We start from the raw sequence: 23385 nt of genomic DNA, 5'->3' as shown, positions 1-23385 counted from the left end.
TTTAATTTGTTTTCCTGCATTGAGGTGTATACCCTGGGGTATTTGTATAATTAGTAATGAGCATAATGATGGTAGCGAGGCGTCGGGTTAGTACATAATGCCATGTACAATTTAATCACGAAATCCATGTAATACATTCCAACTCTCATAAACAGCGCGTCGATTACTTTTTTTGTTTTTCAAAAAATCAACAACAAAGACAGTACATGAAGTTTAACAACAAGCCGATACGCCCCATCCCCATCCTAAACTCTAATATTCAATTCCGAATAAATAACTGAGAAAAGGAAAAATAAAAAAAATAACTACTCTATGACAACCCTTCAACCTCACTCTTCAGCCCCTCCACCAATTCCTCTCCTTGCTCCAAACTAATCATTTCTCCTGGTGCAAAAATACCCACATCCAAATATCCCTCTCGCACCGTCGCTTCAACATCGATGGCGTGCTGTATTCCCGTATTAGCAAGAAAAAAAAAGAGCTCTGGTATGAAGATACGTGATGGGGAGAGAGAGATAAACATACCAAAAACACGCCATTCACACGTTCATTTCTCAACTCTTTGATGTCCAAACCATGTTGCTCGTGGGTAACGGGTGATATGCGAGAAAATCCTGTCTGATATTCTTCTCTCTCCACAGATTGAATGCGCACACCTTGACCATGTCCGTGTTTCGGGGAACTCCTCGCGTCGTCTAGATCGACCAGGAAATTGACAAAAACATCAATTTTGACACCAGTCCACTCCTCAATCTCGACGAGACTCGTAGTCGCGACGCTAGTATCACTAAGATTGCGGAAATGCGCCTGGATTTCCTTTGCTGACTCTACTACGCTGCGGGTTTGCAGGCTTGAGACTCGCAAAGGGACGAGGTTGAGGGTTGGAATTGCGGCGGTGGGGAGGTCAGACGTGCATGATAAAGAGCGGTTGGCGAGATAGACGCCTAGGACTATGTCGTCGGTGGTGGTGGTGGTGGTGTTGTGGTTGAGGCAGGAGTGGAGTTTTGCGTAAATGGCGAGGAAGAGGGCGTGCGGGGAGATGCCGTGGTGGCGGGCGGTGGTGTCGAGGGTTTGGGTCGGAGTTAGGGATGGGCGGAAGATTTCTAGGCGGGTGGTGGGTGTGTGGGAGGGCTGTTTTAGTTGGGATGGGTTTGCGTTGGAGAGATGGGTTTCCCAGAATTGGCGGCGCTGTAGGGAATAAGAGAGCGAGGATGTGCTGGAGACGAAGTCGGCTAGGATATCATTTTGAGAGAGAGCAGGGGCACTGCCGTTGCAGAGGTCTTCGAGTTGTTGCATGAGCAATGGGAGACTGATGCCGTCGTAGAGTGTGTGGTGTATTCTGAGTTGCAAAGTCCAGCCGCAGGAGTTCTGGGAAACCAACAACCTTGCCCATGGCTGTTGAGTTATAGCATGTTGAACGCGTTCGCGTATCTCATCTTCCCCGCATCCAGTGACATCTGTGATGGCGCTATCAACATCTCTCAACACAAGCTGAACGTAGGGTACCCGGTGATCGCCAACTGAGACCAAGCATGTCCTGAGTATTGGATTCGCCACCACCAAAGCCTGCCATGCCTTTTGCAGATCTTCAAAAACCACATCACCCTCGAGCTTGTAGGTGAACTCTGGGTAGAAATTGCTGCCGTTGGTATTGAGCCACATTGACAGCATGTAAAGCTGACCAGCAGTGACTGGGAAAACCTTGACGACATTGTCCGCATCAACGCCGGCTCGCTTGGAAACCTCCGCATAGTTCAAGTCTTTGAGTACTTCATCAAGACTCGCTGAATTGTCTGTGTTATCTTTGAGGGGTTCCGAAGCACGAGCATCGACAAGCCTGGCCATCTTCTCCACCGAACCAGCTTGCAGCATCTCTCCAACGCTGAGGACAATCCCCTGTTTGCGAAGAAGCGATGATACTTTGATTGCGCTGATGGAGTCCAATCCCATGTGGAATATAGTCATGCCGCTAGTCATCTCCTCCTCAGGTGTCTTCGAAACTGCAGCCAATATTTTGCGGATCCTGCTAGCTGTTTCCGTGCTTGGTGCATCCTGTCCGCCGTCTTCTCCAGATTCCACATGACCGCTTTCAGTCTGAATCTCAGCCTCTTCGAAAGCTGGCAGACCGCAGACTGACGTTCCTTCTGCAGTCATCTCAATCACCGGTGCATCTGCTCGCTCCATCAAGTGTCTCAGCACATCGTCCATCCTCTTCAGCAACTGCTTTGTTCCTTCCAAATCAAAAACACCATCTTTGACCGCGCAACGCCATAACAAAGTGTCGTTCGCCACCTCCATCTCAACACACACCGCATACTCGACATCGCTTTGACCCTCAACACTGGTATACAGCTTCTCATCCTTATCCTGCTCTTGCTCCAAGCTCTTTTGATAAATGAACAGGCTATCACACAATCTACCATCCACCCTAGCCTGCGACATAGCCTTTCGAAGTGAGTAATGTTGCCACCGTTTGATATTCGCAAAGTTGTCTTGAACATATCGCAGCAATTCGACACTTGTTCCGTGAAGAATGGTTCGTATAGCTACTGTATTCATAGTCGGAAACATAAGCTGGGATGTTTCTTCATCATCGCGTCCGGAAAGCACAGAGCCAAAAGTCACATCAAGAGAGCGGGTAAAAGATGCACTGACGAGAGCAAAGACTGTTTGTCCCACAGTCTGAAGCGAAACATTATTGTTCCTTGCAAACAAATGGATGCTTTCCAGGGGGATTTTACTGTTTTCTTGATGGCGATGAACGATGTTGCTCTTGTCATCGGGTCCTGGTGTTCGATGCGGGAAAGTGGTGCCGATAGCGCCGGAGAGGTAGTCTTGCCAGAAGCCTGCGGCATCGGGTCCTGAGGTTTTGATCATCTCTGATAAAGACGGCTGGTAGGGTGGCCGAGCTTCAAATTCATGCTGGTAGGCTCGGTGCACATCAGAATGCAACAAGCCCAGAGACCATCCATCATACAGTGCATGCGCAATCGATAGCACGAGATACGATTGACCGGGGGTGTCGATGAATGTAAGGTGAAAAGCTGGCGATGAAAGTGGTTTTTGAATCACGTCGTTTCGGAGGTCCTTGAAGATAGATGTAAAGTCTGGTGTGCTGTCAAAACTCATGTGTGAGTAAAGGTCATGTGATTGACGGTGGACGACCTGCGCGAACGAGAGATCGATGTCCGGATCGTACACCTCAACGAAACCAGTACGTAATATTGGTGAACCCATGATGACTGTTGCCCAGGCTTTTTGGAGCTTGCTTGTATCTGTGTCTCCACTAAGCATTAGCACATCATGGTTGTAGTACCTTGTGTACTCGGATGTAATCATCTCGGCAACCATGGCTTCCTGGAGCGGTGTTAGAGGTAGTACTTCCTCGATATCGTTGGTGTTGAATGCTTGGTGGCCGAGACACTTTGCTAGCTTCGTTTTGCGAGTATCCAAATCAAAACGAGAAGCTGCTTCTCCAGTCCGAGTGTTCTTCATCGACACACTTTGTACCATCTTCTCAATAGTCAACCCGCGCATGATGCCGCTGACTGAGAGTCCCATTCCTCGTTTCTTGAGCTTTGACGAAAGCTTGATCGCATCGATACTATCAAGACCAAGCTCGAAGATCGAAGTTGTTTCATTGATGCTTTCCATCTCGTTTGCGGTCAAATGGGCAATCTCTTCTCTGATTGCGATGGCGTTGTCACTCCATTCAAAGTCCGAGATATTATTGTTGTGACTTGGGTCAGATTGAACAGCGGTGGGGTTCTCAACCGTATCACTCACATCAACTGGCAGCTCGAGAACAGCCGATGGGTCATTGATGGCTTGGTTCAGCGCTTCTTCAAACATGTCCAGTAACTCAGCTGCGATCTGGGCATTTGCGACATGCCCCTGTGCAACCAGTGTCAACTTCAACTCGTTGCCACCCCGATGCTCGACCTCAAAAGCCAACGGATAATCAGCAATGGCAGCATCGTCCAAGAGTTGCCAAACGTCGTTTCTTGCCCACTCCTCATTGTCTTGTGCACCTTGATACACAAAGAGATTGTCAAATAGAGGGTTATTTGGAGACCGCTTGCACCACTTCATGATATCTCTCAGTGGTGTATGTTGAAACGGGTAAGCTTCGACATTGAAATTGTGTACCCTCTTGATGATTGATGACCAGGGCTCGCTGCGTTGAGTCCGCTGGTGATAGGGAATTGTGTTGAACATAGGCCCTATAACCCGATCCGCGCCTTCAAGTTCAATGCTACGACCGGATACGATTATGCCGGTTGCCACATTTCCTTTTACATGTCTGTGAAGCACGCTGAGCCAACAAGCTTGTACAACAGCTTGCGCCGTGACATTAAGCCGTCGTCGGATGAGGTCGAAGTTGGCCGATGCATGTGATTTACGCGAGATAACAACAGCGTCTTGACCTGAATTGTCGAGTACCGTGGGGAGAGATGAAGTCCTGGCTAGTATCTGATCCTTCCAGAAACTTTTCGCGTTGTCGGGCATTTTCAGTGGACCGTGGGCAAGAGCAGTGTGGAACGATGGCGCATCCGACATCGAGTCCTGTCCGTTGTACGAATTCCATACACCTTGCAGGAGGAGACCGATGCTGTTTCCGTCGTAGAGGCCATGAAATATGTGCACAATGAGTAACTTTTGCTTCTGCGTCGAAATAAGATGCACCTGGAACGGCTGTCGAAACTCAACGTCATTAAGGCCGAGCCAATCCTTCCGTAACTGAGCCATGTGATCAACGAGGTCATCATCTTCAGCCGACGTTTGGATAAACCCGTTGAAAGGAATGCCGCCAAGAACAGCTTGCAAATACCCTTCTTCGGTATTTACGAATACTGTACGTAGTATTTGGGTCGAGTTATACATTGTTGCCCATGCATTCTGCAGCTTCTCTTCGTCAACTTCCATGTTCAATTTGAACCGGAAGGTATTGAAGTAAAGCCCGGCGTCGTTTTCCATTGATCTTGCAATCATGCCCTGCTGTAGAGGTGTACATGGTGCAAGAGCTTCGATCTTGCTGGGTTCGACAGACAAGCGGTTAGCCACTTTGCGTCGATGACGATGATTTACAGCATTGATAGACTGCCGGGCTGCGAGAATCGATCCATGTCTGTTGCTCGTAGCACTATTGGTTGACAAAGACTTTGCAAGCCGCCGAATTGTGGGACATTGTAGTATCATTGAGGTAGTGGCTTTCGTGAAACCAGCCTGTTTCAAAGATTGTGTGACGCCTATCACGGAGATAGAGTCCATGCCTAATTCAAAAAAGCTTGTATTTTTGGACATGCTCTCATGATTCGCACCAAGGGCTTCAAGCATGACATCCCGGAGTTTCTCCTCTTGTTTCGACCATTGTTCATCTTCCGAGAAGGAAGCGGCAGACAGCTTTTGAAGGTCGCTAGAAGAAAGGGCCTCGTACATCTTCTTAAGTGCCTTACCATCTGCCTTGTTGTTGACATTGAGTGGCATGGAAGTAAGTGGGACGAAGTGCGTAGGTATCATGTAAGGCGGAAGCTTGTCGTTGCAAGCCTGCTTCGCGCTTGCTGTTCCTCTAATCTCGCCAAGCAAGACTTCTGGTTGAGCTTTCAGAGTTTTACCGCATACAATAAAGGAAACAAGTTGCTCTTTTTGTTGCATTGGATGCTTCAGAACAAGCGTTGCGACATCCGAAATGTCGCTGTCAGACTGTTTAATAACGGAATTGATCTCAGCGACTTCCAAACGTTGGCCACGCAACTTGACTTGGTCATCGGCGCGACCCAAAAAGTAGAATGTACCGTCATGGAGGATCCTAACGATATCTCCCGTCCGATATACGCGTTGGGAAAAGCGGCTGAGAGAAGGGAAGCGCTCTGCAGTCAAATCTGGACGGTTGAGATAGCCTTTTCCAACGAGTTTTCCCGAGACGCAAAGTTCACCGATACCACCTCTTAAGACTGGAATGTCAGAGCCCGGACGGAGGACCAGTGACCCAACATTGTCGAACTGTGGGCCAATATTCGAGGGTTTCCCGTTCGCTGGAACGCGTGGGTACATGGTACACCCTATCGTGGCCTCGGTCGGCCCGTATCCATTGTAGATGACGCCTTTAGGACCCCAAACATCCAAAATCTCTTGCTTTAGACTTTCACCACCGGTGATGAAAACACCCTTACAAAGACTTGGTACATCGTCGGGATGTAGAATTTGAGCAAGGCTGGGCGTGAGGTCAATGTGTGTGATGTCGAGATCACGGATGGAGTTTGCGAGGTCTTCGAAGATGAGGTCACGAGGCGCGGATACCACACAAATACCAACAGACCAGCTCCAGTACTGTTCGAGCACGGAAACGTCGAAGTGAAAAGACGCGAATTGGAGCCATCGCGAGTCGACATCCCAGTGCCCGGCGAAAAGACGCTGGAAGGCCAGCAAGGCTTGGACAGCGTTCTCATGGGTCAGTTCACAACCTTTAGGTGTACCGGTAGTTCCAGATGTATACAAACAGTAGCTTCGGTCCTGTGGGTCGATGGCGCTATTTTCAAATAGTTTTTGCCCAGAAAGCGAGCGCCATTCCACTTCATCGAGGTCGAGGACCGGCACCTCAGCACCCACCTTAAATTGAGCCGACTGTGATGACATTGACAAAACAGCCTGAGCATCAGAATCCTTAATTATGAACGTTTGACGCGCAGCAGGTGCTCCCGGATCAATGGCAACAAAAGCGCACCCCGCCTTGAGTATTCCCAGCATAGCGAAAGAGGCTTCTGGGCATTTTTCGAAGCACACACCCACAAGGCTGTTTTGCTTAACGTTGTGAGCCGCAAGCAATTGTGCGATCTTGTTGCCTTCTTGATCCAATTCGTGATACGTCCAGCGCCTCACTGAACGCTTCCCGTTGCTCTCGTTGCACACGAATTCAAAAGCCATGCGCTGGGGGTACTCCTTAGCTGTCCTCTCTACCAGCTCGTGGAGTAGCTTCACATCCGATGGTATTTCGTCTTCCTTTGCTGGAGTGATGGAGTATAGTTTCTGGGAGTAGTCTGTCTCGGCCAAAGGTGTTTCGGAGTGAAAGATGAAACTCTCCATCAAGTGATCAAGTTGTGCAACAATCAAAGACGCTTGTCCTCTCGGGATTATGTTGGGAAAGTATGTGAGTCTGTACTCCAATCTTCCTCCCTTTGGTTCTAGCTCGATGGAGACTGGATACTCGATAGTGGCTCTTTCGTCTACAACAGTCCAGAGGTCGGAGGTATCAGTATCGTTTGCCAGTTTCTGATAGGCGAAAATGCTATCAAACAGCGCCCCATTTGGAAAGCCCATGAGCGCTTGAATTTCTTTGAGTGGTTTGGATTGATGTTCCTGGATTCCCGCATTCAACACTGTGATTGATTCCAGCATCTTCGTCGTATCATTCGCCACAGTGAACGCTAACGGGACAGTATTGATGCACGGGAAGTTGGAATGCGCTGTAGCATCGGAATTTCGACCAGAAAGTACAACACCACAGGTTACAGAACTTTCTCCAGTATAGGAAGATAGTAGCGATAGCCAGCTCGCTATGCCCACGGCTGGCATCGTGGTATTTGCCTGCCGACATCCGTTTTCCAGATCGATAAGCGATTTTACAGATCGCCTGGTATAGATGATTGGAGGTTCTGGATCGTATTTCAAAGGCGCTAGGTTGGGAAAGCGAGATGGATTTGCAGTCTTGCCAAGTTCAACCCAAAACTCTTTTCCGCTGCTGTTGTCCTGCTTGTTAGATTGAATGACATGACTCACAACTTCGTCTAGAGACGACACTGGCGGTAGGCTTAGACCCTTGTAAAAGGCTGCAACATCAGTAAAGATACTTTGGAGGCTTTGCGCATCAAACAGTGCGTGGAAAATGGCCAAGTCGAGAAAGGACTGGTCGTTACTTTGAACGAATCGTAGCGCCCAAGGAGGCAAGTACAACTCCTTGAGTGACTGATTCCGTATTTGCTGAAGCCACGCATCTGAGGACTGATATTCGTTTTGCTTTTGTGTTGCACTCCAAGGCAGTGTTGCAGAAATCTGAGTATACTCGATCATGGCGAAGGGAAAAAGTGGATCCTTGACATGAGCAAATCCAGTACGTAGCAAGCTATGGCGTTCCATCGTAGATGACCACGCTGATTTGAGCTTCTCTGAATCAACCTCCGGTTTTAGTTGCAAACTGAGGTAGTTCATATAAACAGCCCCCTCCTTTGCAAGGAATTGCGATACCATCCCATTTTGAAGGGGGGTGCATGGTCGGACAGCGGCAACATTCCTGTTGTCGATACCATGATCCCTCAAGATCTGTGTTCTGTACTTGCTCTCAAAGCCATGGAAATCGAATGGTGAAAACTCAGGTGCCTCTGAAGCAGATGCCTGGCCCAAGTGCTCAGCAAGATCACTGCATGTGGTATGTTTCAGAACGTCTGTTGCTTTGATTGTGTATCCTTGAGAACGAAGAGCAGATGCGATTTGAACTGCGCTAATGCTGCCGAGACCCAGCTGGTAGATTGATGTTGTTGGTGAGATGTTTTCCGTTGGAGTCTTGGATATACGCGCAAGAACGTTGCGAACCTCGCTTTCGGTTTTGGACCACTGGTGTTCCGTGGTATGCGAGATTCCATTGGGAAGTGAGCTGGGATCTGAATACTGTCGAAAGATAGTATTCAAAGCCTTCTTATCGATCTTACCAGCCATTGATTTTGGTATTTCGTCTACTACCAAGAAGAATTGAGGTACCATATATGAAGGTAGACGAGTACTTGCTAGTTTTTTGAGCTTCTGCTGGAGCGTGGGTATATTCCTTTCGTGGATCGGTTGTCGTAAAACCAGAAATGTGACTAATTGCTCTTTTGAGGATTCTTCTTTCCGGAGGATTTGCGTCGTGACAGATAGCAAACCTGGGTCAAGCTCTGCAAGGACGCTATTGATCTCACCCAGCTCAACTCGAAGTCCACGGATCTTTACCTGATCGTCAAGACGTCCTATGAATTCGAAGTTGCTGTCACTCAACATTCGCACCATATCGCCACTCTTGTAGAATCTTTGGCCACAGCGCGTCACGAAACGATCGTGTGTGAGGTCAGCCCTGCCCCAATAACCTCGCGCGAGCTGCACACCCCCGATATAGAGCTCTCCGATACTCAAAACAGGGAGTGGAGTTTTGCTGTTCTCAGAGAAGATCGCAAAGGACGTCGTTGGAAAGGGGTTCCCGATAATCGAAGTGCTTCCATCTTTAGAGACGGGAGTCATGGTCGTACAAAAGGCAGCTTCAGTCGGGCCAAATGAATTGATACATGCGCCCTCCCACTCCTTAACAACTGATGACGACATGGCTTCACCAATGCAGTAAAGCCATTTCACATTTGGAACATCGACCCTCTTCAGAGTCTCTGCAACAGACGGCGTGAGGTCAAGTAGATCAGCTTTAAGGGTGTTGATCCCTCCCGAAAGATCGTTAAGTAAATCACCCTGTTCTGCAGCACAAAGGGTAAAGCCAAAGGTCCAGGCAAGAAAGCAGTCGTAGTAGCACATGTCGAAAGTTATCGCAGCGTATTGAAGGAGTCGAGATTGAGAGTTCCAGGGTATGAGCGTTCTGGAGCTTTCGATAGTCTGTATTGGAGCATGATGTTCCATGCTGACAGCTTTTGGAACACCGGTAGAGCCGGAGGTGAAAAGGCAGTAAGCAAGGTTGGTATCTTTCAAGTCCTCGATAACGGGGTTAGAAACATCATCACTTGAAAGAGATTGAGCGTTGATGACGGTCATTCCAGGAGGATCTTCAGGAAGCAACGAATCATCGTCGCAAAGAACGATCTTTGGTTTCAGATCTTTGAACATTAGCTGCTTGCGCGCTTCCGGCAGGTCGGGATGAATAGGGGCAAATGCGGCTCCAGATTTGAGTACTCCGAGTACGCTAGCATAGTATACCGGGCTTTTGGGGATGTGGATAGGTATGACTTGTTCTGGCCCAGCGCCCGCTCTGATGAGCGCGTGTGCAATCTGATTCGCCTCTCGATTGAGTTGCTCGAAAGACCACGTCGTTTTCTTTCCTGGGCAATGCCAGAAGTCGAGGGCAATCCAATCTGGATGCAGCAATGCCGTGCGCTCAAATCCAGAGTGCAAAAATCTGGAGCCACTGTCGAGACGTTTGAAGTTCAAGTTGGAATTCGCCCAGAGTGTGGTAGGAAACATGTCCGTGTCAGCAGCAAGTGCATCAGGAAACTTGATGAGAGACGCCAAGGCAGCATCGAACGTCTTCATGACTATTGACGCCTCTGGTTCGGATATTATCGAATTGTTGTAGTGCAATAATAGTCTGAGAGTATCGTCAACCTGGTCCTGGACGACTTCGCATACGATAGGTATGTCCATGTCACCCGAGTCTTGCTCAAGTCTCCAAATGGTGCTATCCAAAGGCACATTGGGCTGCTGAAGGATCACAAGGGAGTCAAATAGACGCCTACCATCCTCGAGTATAGTCTTCTGTATCCTACGGAGTGGGGTTAATTGGTAAGCGAGCGACTCGATGCTTTGGTTGTGCATCAGGTCCACCAAGGCGCGATTGCTTTTGCTAAAGTCAAAATCGCCACGGACGGGTAGAGAGTTGAAGCAAGGTGCGACCAAGCGTTCGAGATCCTCTCCTGGAAAGCTGCGACCACTTACTATGTTGCCGAAACAGACATCGTTTTCATGAGTATAAAAGTGGAGTAGTTTTGCCCATGCAGCATGCACAACGGACAAAAGTGACACTGAGCTGTCTCGGCATGCTTTTCGTACGCTCTCGAGTGATACGCTGAGACGTCTTGACGAAGACTTAAAAGCTTCATACTTTTGGACTCTCTTCCCAGTGAGAGCGGGGAACGACGTGGGCTCAAAGCCTTCCAATAAAGCAGACCAATACTTGTCAGCCTCATCCAAGTTCTGCTCAACTATGCGCTTCAGGTAAACCTCGTATGAAACGGGCGGTAATAGCCGGCGGCCATGATATAGTTCCTGGACTTCTGCAAGGAGTGTGGACACAGCTATACCATCGTAGAGGGCATGATGACAGCAAAAGAGCAACTTTGTGGAATCTTCTTCTCGGACTAGAGAAAAGTACACTGGAGGTTTGTTGGCTTCCATGAGATCAGACAGGATCTTACTGATGCGTAATTGGAGGTTGCTGTCCAGACTGTCCTCGTGCCAACCCATGTCATACTCTTCTACAATGACTTGAGCAAATGAGTAAGATGGATCCTCCGTTGCAACGAACGAAGTTCGAAGAATATCGTGCCGCTGGATCACAGTCTCCCAGCACCTTTGTAGCTGGTAGATATCTCCCTTGATATCGAAAACCATGACATTACAATATGCCTGCCCCGATGAAGTGAAACCACTCGATATCATGGCTTCTTGGAGTGGCGTACAAGGAAGTATTTTCGCCACTCCGAATCCGTTTTTCTCAACGATCGAGCGAATTCTTTGGAGTTGGTCCATGGTAAAGATATCGGGTGCGTCTATCGATAGTATCTTGGCCTGTGTTGTTGTAGATGATTGCGACTTCTCCAAAGATGCCAAACCAGCAACGGATGGGTGCTTGAGAACTTCGGATATAGAATAGTCACCAAGCCCTGCCTTTCGTAGCTCGCTACAGAAACGTATAGCTGATACAGAGTCTAGGCCTAGATTAAAGAATGATGAGGTCCGCTTAAGTTTGTCTGAAGAAATAGCAAGCGTTCGGATCAAGAGTTGAGAGACGTCCCTTTCCCATTGTGACAATAGCTCTCCCTCTTCTGTCTCCGCGATACTATTAGAATGTGTGGCGTTGTTCAGGGTATGTTCTTCAAAACTGGAGAATAATCGCTGCAAGAATCGCTTGTCAATCTTTGCCTGCGGGGTCATCGGTAGGCAAGATATCGGAATGAGATGAGATGGGACCATATAGGATGGCACTCGTCGGGACAACAGGTCGAATAATTCCGAAATTGTGGGTGCAAATTTGGAAGGCTCTAAACTTTCGACGCAGCTTGACGAATCTTCCGTTGGTACCCAGAAACTAACAAGCGTTTTCGAGTTGTTGGTCTGTTCTAAAGCGAGGGTGACACAATCCCAAACAGTATCATGATCAAGTATGACAGATGTTATTTCCCCTAACTCAACCCGCTGGCCACGAATTTTCACTTGATCATCCGTACGTCCTGTAGAGAGAATGCTATCATCTGGAAGAAGTATTCCCATGTCGCCAGATCGGTATATCCTGCCGTACGTGGGATGGTGAATAATTTTTTGGGCGTTGAGTTCTGGTCGGTTGAGGTAGCCGCGGAACACCTGTGAGCCACCGAAACAAAGTTCTCCAACAGCACCTCGTGGAAGTATGTCCTGACTTTCGGGATCGAGCACAAGTGCCGAGGTGTTGGAAAAGGGACTACCAATGTTGTTGATTAGATCATCTGGAGTGACTGCAACTCGAACAGTACATATGTTTGTAGTCTCCGACGGTCCATAGCCTTGGTACAACCCTCGACCTGCCCATTTCCTGCGCACATGTTCAGTCACTGCCTCTCCTGCTGTTACTAAAAATTCGACTTTGGGAACATTTTTCGGGTCCACAAGCGCAGCAACTGTCGGTGTAAGACTAAGATGCGTAACTTTCATTTGGTTGATGGCAGCCTCGAAGTCGCGAAAGAGATGTTCTTTTGTCGCCGAGCATAGGCATATGCCGACATACCAAGTGAAGAATATCTCGAAGACGCTAACGTCGAAGGCTTGTGAACATGCCTGCAGCATACGCGAGTCGGCAGAAAAGGGGTAAACAGTTGAAAGGTACTGCAGGTTACTCATAAGGTTATCCTGCGTCACAAGAACGCCTTTGGGTGTTCCTGTACTTCCAGAAGTGAAGACCGCGTAAGCAAGATGCTGGCCATTGTATGGTGTTTCCAAGTTTCGATCGCAGTGATCAGAGAGCGTAGCGAGGTCAAAGTCTATAACATCAACTAAGAGATCTGAGCGTAAGGTAGCTGACAGTGACGATTCTGAAACGCACAACTCAATCCGAGCATCGTTCAGGATGGTCTTCACTCTATCGATTGGGGTATCAGGAACGAGCGGTAGGTAGCCACAGCCGAGCTTGAGTACAGCAAGGATAGAAGTATAGAGATTGACTGACTTCTCCATGATAATACACACGAGCTGGTCATTTGCTACGCCATGTTCTGCAAGAAGACGAGCCAACTGGTTAGCACGTGAGTTCAACATGCTGTAAGTCATTGTGTCTTTAACCTTCATTGACCCATTGACTTCGTGGCCGAATATTATAGCTGTTCGGTGTGGATCAGTAGCCGCCCATTGCTCTACAGCATAAGAAGGGCCATGATCAAAGCGATGCTCCAGAGGGGTGGGGTTGGCAATAGATAAGGATGGCGTGGTAAAGCATTGGTTCATCGCACGTATGTTACAATCGGCATCTGCCATGAACATCTCCACCACTTCATCGATTTGCCGAAACAGGTACTCAATCTGACGGTCTGATACAGTTGCGGCGTCGAATGTGCTCCGGAACAAGATATTGTCTCCCACTGGTTCAAACTCTAAAGTTATTCGGAACTCCAGTTCGTCTGCGCTATCGACAATTCTGGCGATCAACGATGTGTTGTCATCCGAGACCATTGACTGTTGCCACACAAACAAAGTTTCAAACAATCGCGCTCCAGGCTTGACATTAACAGCCCTTGCTATCTCGCGTAGTGGAAGCTGACTATAACGTAGACTGTCTCTGTTTATTGATTGAGTTCTTTTCAAGACGTCACAAACGCGATAAGCGTCTGCGAAATCGATACGGAATGGGAGGGAAGCGATGCAAGGGCCGACAATATCTTCTATGCCAGCTACAGGGATTGTACGCCCAGAAGTTACGTTGCCTAATACCACATCACTGGAGCCACTGTAAAGACTAAGCACGAACGCAGTGGCAGCCTGGAAGTAGACTTGTGGGTTGACAGCTGATTGGTGAGCGCACTCAGAAAGCCTGTGCCGCCTGACACATGATTGTCCAGAAAATCGATGTATGCTTGTGTTATGGACCAGCTTCCCATGGTAGTTTGGCAGAGTCGTTGGGATATAGTCACCAAGAAGGCTTTTCCAGTAGTTTGTAGAGGTTTGGATGTTGTTGAGCCGTTGGTCATCATCGAAGTAACGCACAACTTCCCGAAATGATGGCCTCTTCAGGTCCTGCTTTCCACGAAGACAGTGATCAAGATCACGGAGTAGCAAGTCCAAAGACCAACCATCATATAGAGCATGATGTATTTGGAAGAGCAGGCGGGGGAGTTCGCTATGAGTCTTGACCTGGACGCCGAACGGTCGGAGAAAATCATGGTCAGATTGGATCGAATACTGTTTAGAGAAGCTGGCTTTTTTCTGGATTTGAGAAAGCGAGAGCTCCTTCCAAATTATTTGTGAGAACACTGTCGTATGCTGAGAGTCGACGCAGAAACCGGTTCGCAGTATCTCATTCTCATGGGCCAGAAATAACAGAGCATCCTGAATCTGCTCATAGGTGTAATAACTTGAAAGCTCGACCTCGACCCAGTTGCAGTACGCCGTGGGCTTCGATCTCGTTTCTGCCAGCATGGCTTCCTGCAATGGAGTACATGGAATTATGCAAGCGACATCATGGCGCCAGCCATTTAGTTGAAAGTTTTTCGTATCAATGAAAGCTTCGGGCTTAATTTTCTTGTCACCAGATTGAAAACTAACCGGTTTGGATTCCCTACAGACTTCAATGAGGTCTGTAAGGGTCGCAGCAGATAGCACTTCGATCGCTCCTAGAGAGTATCCTTCTCTTCGCAACGCAGATGCAATGCGGATCGATTTGAGAGAGTCAATTCCGATGGATGTAAGGTTGGTTTCCAATCCGACACTCTGCGTGGTGTAATGGCTGACGACACTCCAAACCGAGTGACTCACTGCGTCTTTCAGGCTGGCAGCAAGAGACGATGGCGTCCCATCGGAGTGTGAATATAGATAGTCATTCTCGAGAGAGTTCCTATCGATTTTACCCGATGGTAGTTGTGGCATTACGTCGATGACAATTATATCCGATGGTATCATAGATGCAGTTAACCAGTGCTTACAGGTCGTCAACACAGCTTCGCGTGACATTCCATTCCTGCCACTGCAAAAGGCGACTAAATTTTCTTGTATAACCATTGCAGTGGCTGCACGACACCCTCTTGTCTTCATGATGGCTTGCTCAATTTCACCCAATTCGATCCGTTGACCCCTGAGTTTTACTTGACCAGACACGACGCGTCCCAGACACTCCAGTAATCCTTGTTCATTGATCTTTGCTCGATCACCGGTTCTGTAGAGGCGACCGTAGTCTGGATGCTCAATGAAGGATGCATGTGTAAGGTCTGGCCGATTGAGGTATTCTTTGGCAACCTGAGGGCCTCCTATCGCAAGTTCACCTACATGCCCGATCGGAAGTATATCAGTGAGTGGGGTGTGTAGTTCTGTAGAAGGTGCAAGGATGAAAGCAGAAACAGTATCTAGTGGGTGGCCTATTGTGCTGGTTGAATCGGACGTTGAAAACTGTGGCCATATGGTGCAATGAATTGCGGCTTCTGTTGGACCATACATAGCCCACAATATACTCTCTTTGGTCGCATCGCCACCAAACTCATCGATGACGGGTTGGGTGAGCATCTCGCCAATAGTGAGGAGCAACTTTAGACCAGGCACACTCGAGCGACCGGATAGAAGATTACACACGACCGTTGGTGTGAGTTCAGCGGCGTCCGCGTCGAGGTTGTCTATAGTCCCTGGAAGGTCATCAAGCATTTGTGTGCGTGTGCAGCCAACCAAAGTTTTGCCTCGAAACCATGGAAAGAATATCTCAAATATGGAGACGTCGAAAGTCTTTTGATATGTTAGTATGAAGAACACTGTTTCAGAATCTGACACTCACAGGGGCAGCAAACTGAAGAAAACGAGAAAAGGCGGGAATGTGACGGTCGTGAGCGAGCAAGCTTTGAGTGACGGCGCGGTGAGACACGCTCACTGCCTTGGGCAACCCAGTGGATCCCGATGTGTACAGCACATATGCAAGATCATCAGGGCTTGGCTGAGGCGAGTCATAATAGATGGTGTTATGGCAACCAGAAAGTTCGCGATCTGCTGATATAATATGGATGTTGGTGGCTGTGCGAATATGTTCGCTGTAGGATTCGAGTGTGATTATAATATCAGCTGAAACATCCTTAAGAATGAATTTTAGTCTTTCTGTTGGTGTATCGAGGTTGAGTGGACAAAAGGCCTTCCCTGCCTTTAGAATAGCCAGTAGAACTACGTAAAGCTCTGGGGACTGCGGTAGAAACACCGGAATAATGGACGAAGCACTCTCGAGCTTGCCCAGAATTTCTGTGATTCTGGCGGAGAAGGCATCACTCAAGGAGTGAAGTGTTGTGTAGGAAAACTTTCGCCTTTTCGATCCGTGTTCCAGGAAATCGATGGCGTTGGCGTCGTGATGCAGTCGCGGAACTAGTTGGTGAAGAAGGTCCGGACCCTCCAAAAGCAAAGGCTGCTCGTTCAGTATCGACAAATTTTGGTTTACACCATTTTTGTGGACCATTTCGCGAGGAGTTGTAGCGGATGGCATGATTATAGCAGGAGGGTATATGATGTACAAGATACTTGGAATGTTGCTGCTCCAACACACATAACAGATCAAGTTGAAAGACAAAAAAGGTACCACCGTAGCTACAGTCTCGAAGGATTAAAGGAGAGGATACTTCAGTGGGAACTCGCAATGATGAGAAATTGGGACACGTTGATTGGTCGGAGGGGTCCAAGTAGATGCGCACTTGGATGTATGCACAAGACTGACGCACGTGATGACGGGTGTAGGCAGCTGTGCTTGAATTATGTTCGAGTGTTGGTCTGATGTGTGGGTACGGAGTTTGAGGATGTGGTTGAGAGTAGGCACGCTGTAAGTAGGTGTACAAGAACGTCTGACGAACAAGCTTGCTACAAGACAAGAGTGTGCACGAGCGAGCTTTGTGGGCTGGAGGAGGAAAAACAAGGGTAGAAAGTCAAGTTAACATCGTCTTTGACTGCAGGCTGCTCCGTGACTGCGATGGCGTTTTCCGGAGCGGGTGGACCGAAGCGTCATACATCCTAGTCGACTGGCGAGTGGGCGTGTCATTCGACAAGCGGCGGGTAAGATCTGATAATGTGAAGTAGCTGCCTGGCTTATTACATGGATAACGAACAGCCAGAGGGCCAAGGCGAAAACTCGATTCCAGACTGGAACAAATCAGGACGCGGTAGCAGGGCTCCACCAGCGACATCCAGCGACTAGCCTCGAGGCCGTCCCACGCAGTGACAGTAGCATGTGGTCGGACATTCACCCACGCGTCGCCAGCTCGGCGCCGCATTCCCAAGCTCCAACGTAAGTAGTGGACAATAGCGTGCCCACGCCCTGGTCTCTGACTCTAGCGGCATGATTTGTTGAAGCGGCATCGGTGTTGCATCATCTTTTGTTGGGCAGGGTAGGCAGTGGGGAAAAGTCATGTGTCGCACGGGACCACCCACCCACCATCAGCTGGAATCAGTAGAGACGGCGCCCGTGCTTCAATTGGAGGATCCAAAGGCGGCCATTATCCCCGAGAGAAATTATCAGATGCTGCTGGTCTGAGTTATCAGATGGAACATATCCCCTGTCCCCTGTCCCCTGTCCCCCTCGTCTCCCTTGTCTCCCATATCTTCTCTTGCATCATCGACTTTCAACTGTGCCCAGCCCCAGCCTTATTATGCAGCCTGTCCATGTCCCGTCCGTCCCGCGCCCGGCTTCTGCGTGACAGGTTCGGGACAAGGGAGGGACGAGTTCGTCGTATCGCGTATCCGTATCGACATTCGCGCGTCCTCGATAGAGAATACTTGCCTTCCGTCTCGTGAGCTCTCGTCGGGGGTGGGTGTGCCTGTGCCTGACTATCACCGGCTGCTAGAAACTTGGCGTGGTTGACATGAAGCGCACGTCACAGGAACAGGAACATGGCGCGCCAAGACGGGGCTATTGACTGCCTTAGCCTTACTCTCAAACATTCAGTGCACCCAAATCATCAACATCACTCCCATGGTTCGTTGCTATCCCTCATAGCCCAGCAGTTTGTGCTGTCATTGCTTTCTTCTTTTTGCTGTGTTCGCCTACCCATGACGCTTCCTTGGTACTAGACTGCGCTCACATCTCAATCCGCGAGCATCGCAGTCTATGACGCCGAGCGCGCGCGTCACGATGCCAGACTACACCGACGATGCCAGCTCAGAAAGCCAGCCTCTTCTTGATTCAGAGGACAGCGAAATCGAAGAGACATGTTCTATCCTCCATAGCACGCAATGGGAGAGACACGTAGAGCCGTCCTTGGCAACAGTGCAGCCCCAGGCTTTCGAGAGCGCCACTCTATTCCGTCAGCGCTTCATTCGCCAAATCCTAGGACTGAATCCATTTAGAACATCCTACTTTACTCTGTACAGGCAGCTGGATGACACCAGCTCCAAAGCCATCCTAGCGCTAGCCATCATATTCGCCGTGCTTGCAGGCCTGCCACTCCCGTTAATAGGCGTGATTCTAGGCCGCATCATCAACAATTTTCCGCCAAATGCCGATGAGCTAAGACATTTGCTATACCGTCTCATGTCAGTTGCGATTGGCTACTTTTTGGTCACGTGGGGGTGGTCCGTATGCTGGGCTGTCACGGGCGAGCGCGTCAGTAGGAAAACCAGAGAGAGGCTCCTTCATCGTGCTCTTGGTATGGACATGGCCTATTATGGTGCGTTGCGACTTGAATATTCCTTCGATTGAGTAAATCTTAACTCAACATGCCCATCAGACACTGTCGCGCCGGACTTGTCTAGTATCCTTACAGAAAAGACTCAAACCATCCAGCTCGGAACCTCGGAGAAAGTAGGCCTCTTCATTGCTTCAATCAGTTACTTTATCTCTGCATTCACTGTAGGCTTTTTGCTCAATGCAAAGCTCACTGGGGTCATGTAATCACAGTTTGTATCCAGTTAGCAAACGTCGACTGACAGCGTCAGGTTCTTGACCGTAATACCTTCAATGGCGTTCGTTGTCTGCTTTGGCACCAAGACCGTCTCAGATCTTACCAAACAAGCCTCAATATACACCGAAAAGGCTTCTTCTGTTGCAGAGAGTGCCATCCGAGCAGTCCAGATTGTGCAAGCCTTTGGTCTCTTTGAAAGACTCAGCGAAGAACATGTGCATCACCTTCGTTCTGCCCTCAGGATAGGAGTGAAAAAGAGCTTTGCGGGTGCTCTCATGCTTGGATCGGTCTACTTCGTGGCTTACGCAACCAATGCACTTGCATTTTGGTATGGCGATCACCTACGACATGGCAGCGCCGAAGCAGGAACTATCTACGCTGTCGTTTTTCTCATCCTAGATGCCTCCTTTGTTGTTGGTTCTTTTGGACCATTTATACAAACATTTGCAATGGCTGCTGCTGCTGGAGCTGCAGTACTGGACGTCCTGGATCACCCTACCTCCGACATCGACGTTTACTCTGCTAAGGGGAAGCCGGCCCAAAAAGTGCATTTTGAGAGAGAGTTGGTGCTCTCGGCAGTTTCATTTGTCTACCCCGCACGGCCTACTATTCGTATCCTTGACAGTGTTGATCTGCGTCTCAAGCCTGGCCAAGTCACAGGCCTTGTTGGTCCATCAGGGTCTGGAAAGGTAGGCAGATTATCTCATAAAAGTCTTGAAAGAACATGCTAACCTTACCCAACCATCAGTCCACCATCGCTTCTTTGCTCTTGCGGTTATACGATCCCACATATGGCAACATTAGCCTTGGGAAGGATAACTTGAAGTCCTTCAACCTTTATAGTTTACGTTCACATATTGCACTTGTCACACAAAATCCGGTGCTTTTCACTGGATCTATCCTCGACAACATCAAGCACGGTATTCCCCAGGGAGAACTTCAACATCTTACCGAAGATGAAATTCTTGCGCGATGTCAGACAGCGGCGACCGAAGCATACTGCGACTTTTTGGAGCGTCTACCCGAGGGAATTCACACCAAGATTGGAGCTGGCCCGCAATCGCAGCTCTCTGGAGGCCAAAAGCAGCGTGTCACTCTTGCTCGGGCATTAGCCAGGAACCCATCCCTACTTCTTCTAGACGAATTCACAAGCGCAATGGATGCCACAAGCGAGGCTGTAGTTCTCGAGAATCTACGACGTTCCTCGGCTGCGACCGGCCGAACCACCATCATCATCGCGCATCGGCTTGCCACTGTGAAGGATGCGGATCGTATCATCGTGATGCGAGATGGCACTATCGAGCAAGATGGAAATCACGAATCTCTTGTGCAACAAAGAGACGGTACATATGCCGAGCTTATCAGGGCACAGCAATTTGAGAAAGGCCGCCCATCTGCTATTTCGTCTACACGTTCGAGTCTACGACAATCTCACAAGGAGGACGAGCGAACGCCAAACGATGTTGAGGAACCAGACTCGAGAGACTTGAGCGAAACAGGCAATCAGTGCAAAATGAATGCTGCGGAGCTGATTGGGAGGTCATTGTCGTTGAGCCGACGTGAAGCACCGGCGATCGCCCTCGGTCTATTTTCTTCCGTGTTTAGTGGTGCGGTTATCATTGGAGAAGCGCTCATTTTTGGAAATCTGGTACAACTTTTGAACGACACGAGCGGGTCTGACGATACGACACGCCAAATTTCCTTTTACTGTCTGCTCTTCTTTATTTTGGCCATTGTCGCTTTGGCCTCGCACTCTTTTGGAAAGACGGCTTTTGGTATTGTATCCGAAAACCTTACGTTGCGAGCCAGAGACCTCTCCTTCCGGACCATCTTGCAACAGGACATTGCGTGGTTCTCCAAACCTGGACATTCTCACCACGCGCTCATGTCACGACTAAACTCGGACAGCGGAAGTATCAGCGGACTATCCGGTGTTATACTTGGCACAATATTTTCCATCGCAACGTCAGTGGTTGGTGGCATTATCCTGGCTCATATTGTAGCCTGGAAAATTGCTATAGTGCTACTGGCAGCTGTGCCTATTATGCTTCTCGCTGGCTTCCTCCGTCTTCGCATTTTGGCTATTGCAGAGGACCACCATCAGACTGCATATAATGGAGCGGCAGCCCTGGCATCCGAGGCAACCTCTTCAATGCAGATTGTCGCAGTATTTGGCCTTGAAGAGCATTTCTTCCAGACCTACAGGGAAGCAATTCGGAAACCGTACGAAGAGCATTTTCGATTTAGCGTGCTTGGCAATATTTTGTTTGCATTTTCTTTGTCAGTTACTTATTTTGTCTACTCGTTGGCCTACTGGTGGTAAGTAACACCATTTCCTGTTGCTATTACCAATCGAGAGACTGGTGCGCATGCATGACACGTAAGTTATATGCTAACGATGTGTAGGGGTTCCAAACAAGTACGCAGCGGTAATTACACGCAACGAGACTTTTTTATTGTACTTCCAGCGTTGCTCTTTTCCGCACAATCTGCAGGCCAGTTGTTCAGTCTGGCACCAGAAGTGGCACGTGCAAAAGCTGCCGCGCAGAGCGTATTCTCACTGCATGATGAAAAGCCCACGATTATGACAGAGTGCACGTCTTCGGTGACAAATACCACACCAGACACTGTCGGCTTGCTATCTCAATCTACAGCTTCCGCTTCATACGGTACTTTTGGCGTCCGAGGAGAACTCGAATTCCGTAACGTCAGCCTTCACTATGCGAGTCGGCCCACGGTCCCTGCGTTGAATGATGTGTCTTTTCAGATCCGACCAGGCGAGAATGTGGCATTTGTTGGCCGTTCAGGTAAGATATTCTCAAAAGACGTCAAGATAATGGCTGATTTCGTTGCAGGAGCGGGTAAATCGAGTACCATTCATCTAATAGAACGGTTCTTTGATCCAACCTCTGGGCAAGTATTCCTCGATGGTCAGGATATTCGCCAAGAGCCTGTTCGTGACCACCGCGCCCGCCTAGCGCTAGTTGTAAGTTGATACATGACTTACCCACCGTTCTTCTAAGTTATAGTAACTGACGTGAGTAGGAGCAAGAGCCAGACCTTTTTCCCGGTTCAGTCAAGTTTAATATTGGTCTTGGTGATCGCCCAGGTACCACCAGTAGCGATGCAGACATAGAGCGCGTTGCCAGAGAGTGCGAATTGCACAACTTCATCATGAGTTTGCCAGAAGGCTACAATACCGAGGTTGGAGCGCACGGTTCCAAGCTCTCTGGCGGCCAGCGTCAGCGTCTCGCTATCGCCAGAGCACTCATCCGCGATCCGGAAATTTTACTACTTGATGAAGCGACATCGCAGCTTGACGCAAACACGGAGAGGGACATAAGGAGAGCGATCGCTGCTGCTTCAAAGGGTCGAACGACAATTATGATTGCCCATCGACTGGCAAGCGTACAACATGCCGATCGCATATTTGTGTTTAACGCAGGACGAATTGTTGAACAGGGCAGACACGACGAGCTTGTGGCCCTAGGAGGCATCTATGCAGGCATGGTTGCTACGCAGGAGCTGGACTAAGCGTTTGTCATCGAGCCTAACTTTTACCGCATAGCAACGCTGTCTCGTATTTTTTGGATTTCCGTACAATAGCATGAATTGTATCATACAAATGTAGCTCGGTATTTCGGTATTTCTTTCCTGTCTATTAGTTTCCTATTTTGTTCTTTGCACAAACACCCGGCGACCGCGTTGCTAGTTGATCATGTATTGGATATTGTTAGGATAGGCTTGTAGGCACATCAAACAGACGGTTATCTTGGCCACCGTGCATCGGCCTTGTTGTGCAGTAGACAAGCGCTTAGTTTTGACCGACATGTTCTGGCACTAATGACTAGGACCTTGCCGGCAGTATAGCTTATTGTATACGCACTTAGTTGAAGTGGATCTGGGGCGTACAGCAGACTATTGGGGCTGGTCAAATCCAAGTACACACTGCGGCATTTCACTGACTAGGATCCATGGCTATATGTGTGCACATGCTAAGTACAGCAGTGAGGTTGTGGATCTACTCAAGCATTCACATCCACTGTACCTTTTCTAAATACAAAGGTAGTAACCCAGAACAATAGAGTGTTGGCAAAGGGTCGGTCCCTGAGCGCCTCCTTCGTCATCAGGGTCAGCCTACAGGCAGCACGGCATTTGTGCATTCAGAGAGATCAGCGGTTTCCAGTGCATGTTACTAGCCCAAGGCAAGCAATAGCTCCGACCACATGCACGCACGCACACGCATCAAAGGGGACTCTAGGAGCAATAGTTAGTGTATGGCATGAGGCAGCCTAAGGTGCAAAGGCCGAGGGCGGTCCGAGGGGTGGGC

The 23385-nt window shown here is 48.9% G+C and overlaps 2 protein-coding genes across 2 annotated transcripts; one reads left to right on the top strand and one right to left on the bottom strand.

The window, feature by feature from the left end:
* Positions 1-310: 310 nt before the first annotated feature.
* Positions 311-16651, bottom strand: COCMIDRAFT_94185 (uncharacterized protein; the record flags this gene model as incomplete). Its single annotated transcript, XM_007689401.1, has 3 exons — positions 311-448; positions 526-15912; positions 15962-16651. 3 exons carry the CDS (start codon positions 16649-16651, stop codon positions 311-313), a joined length of 16215 nt encoding a protein of 5404 aa, XP_007687591.1.
* A 1611-nt stretch (positions 16652-18262) lies between these two features.
* Positions 18263-22589, top strand: COCMIDRAFT_94291 (uncharacterized protein; the record flags this gene model as incomplete). Its single annotated transcript, XM_007689400.1, has 7 exons — positions 18263-18821; positions 18882-19041; positions 19090-19744; positions 19804-21374; positions 21462-21862; positions 21911-22041; positions 22101-22589. 7 exons carry the CDS (start codon positions 18263-18265, stop codon positions 22587-22589), a joined length of 3966 nt encoding a protein of 1321 aa, XP_007687590.1.
* Between the last annotated feature and the right edge of the window lie 796 nt (positions 22590-23385).

Source organism: Bipolaris oryzae (assembly GCF_000523455.1).
Source record: "Bipolaris oryzae ATCC 44560 unplaced genomic scaffold scaffold_57, whole genome shotgun sequence".
Classification (NCBI taxonomy): Eukaryota; Fungi; Ascomycota; class Dothideomycetes; order Pleosporales; family Pleosporaceae; genus Bipolaris; species Bipolaris oryzae.
This window is presented reverse-complemented; position numbering and strand designations above follow the sequence as displayed.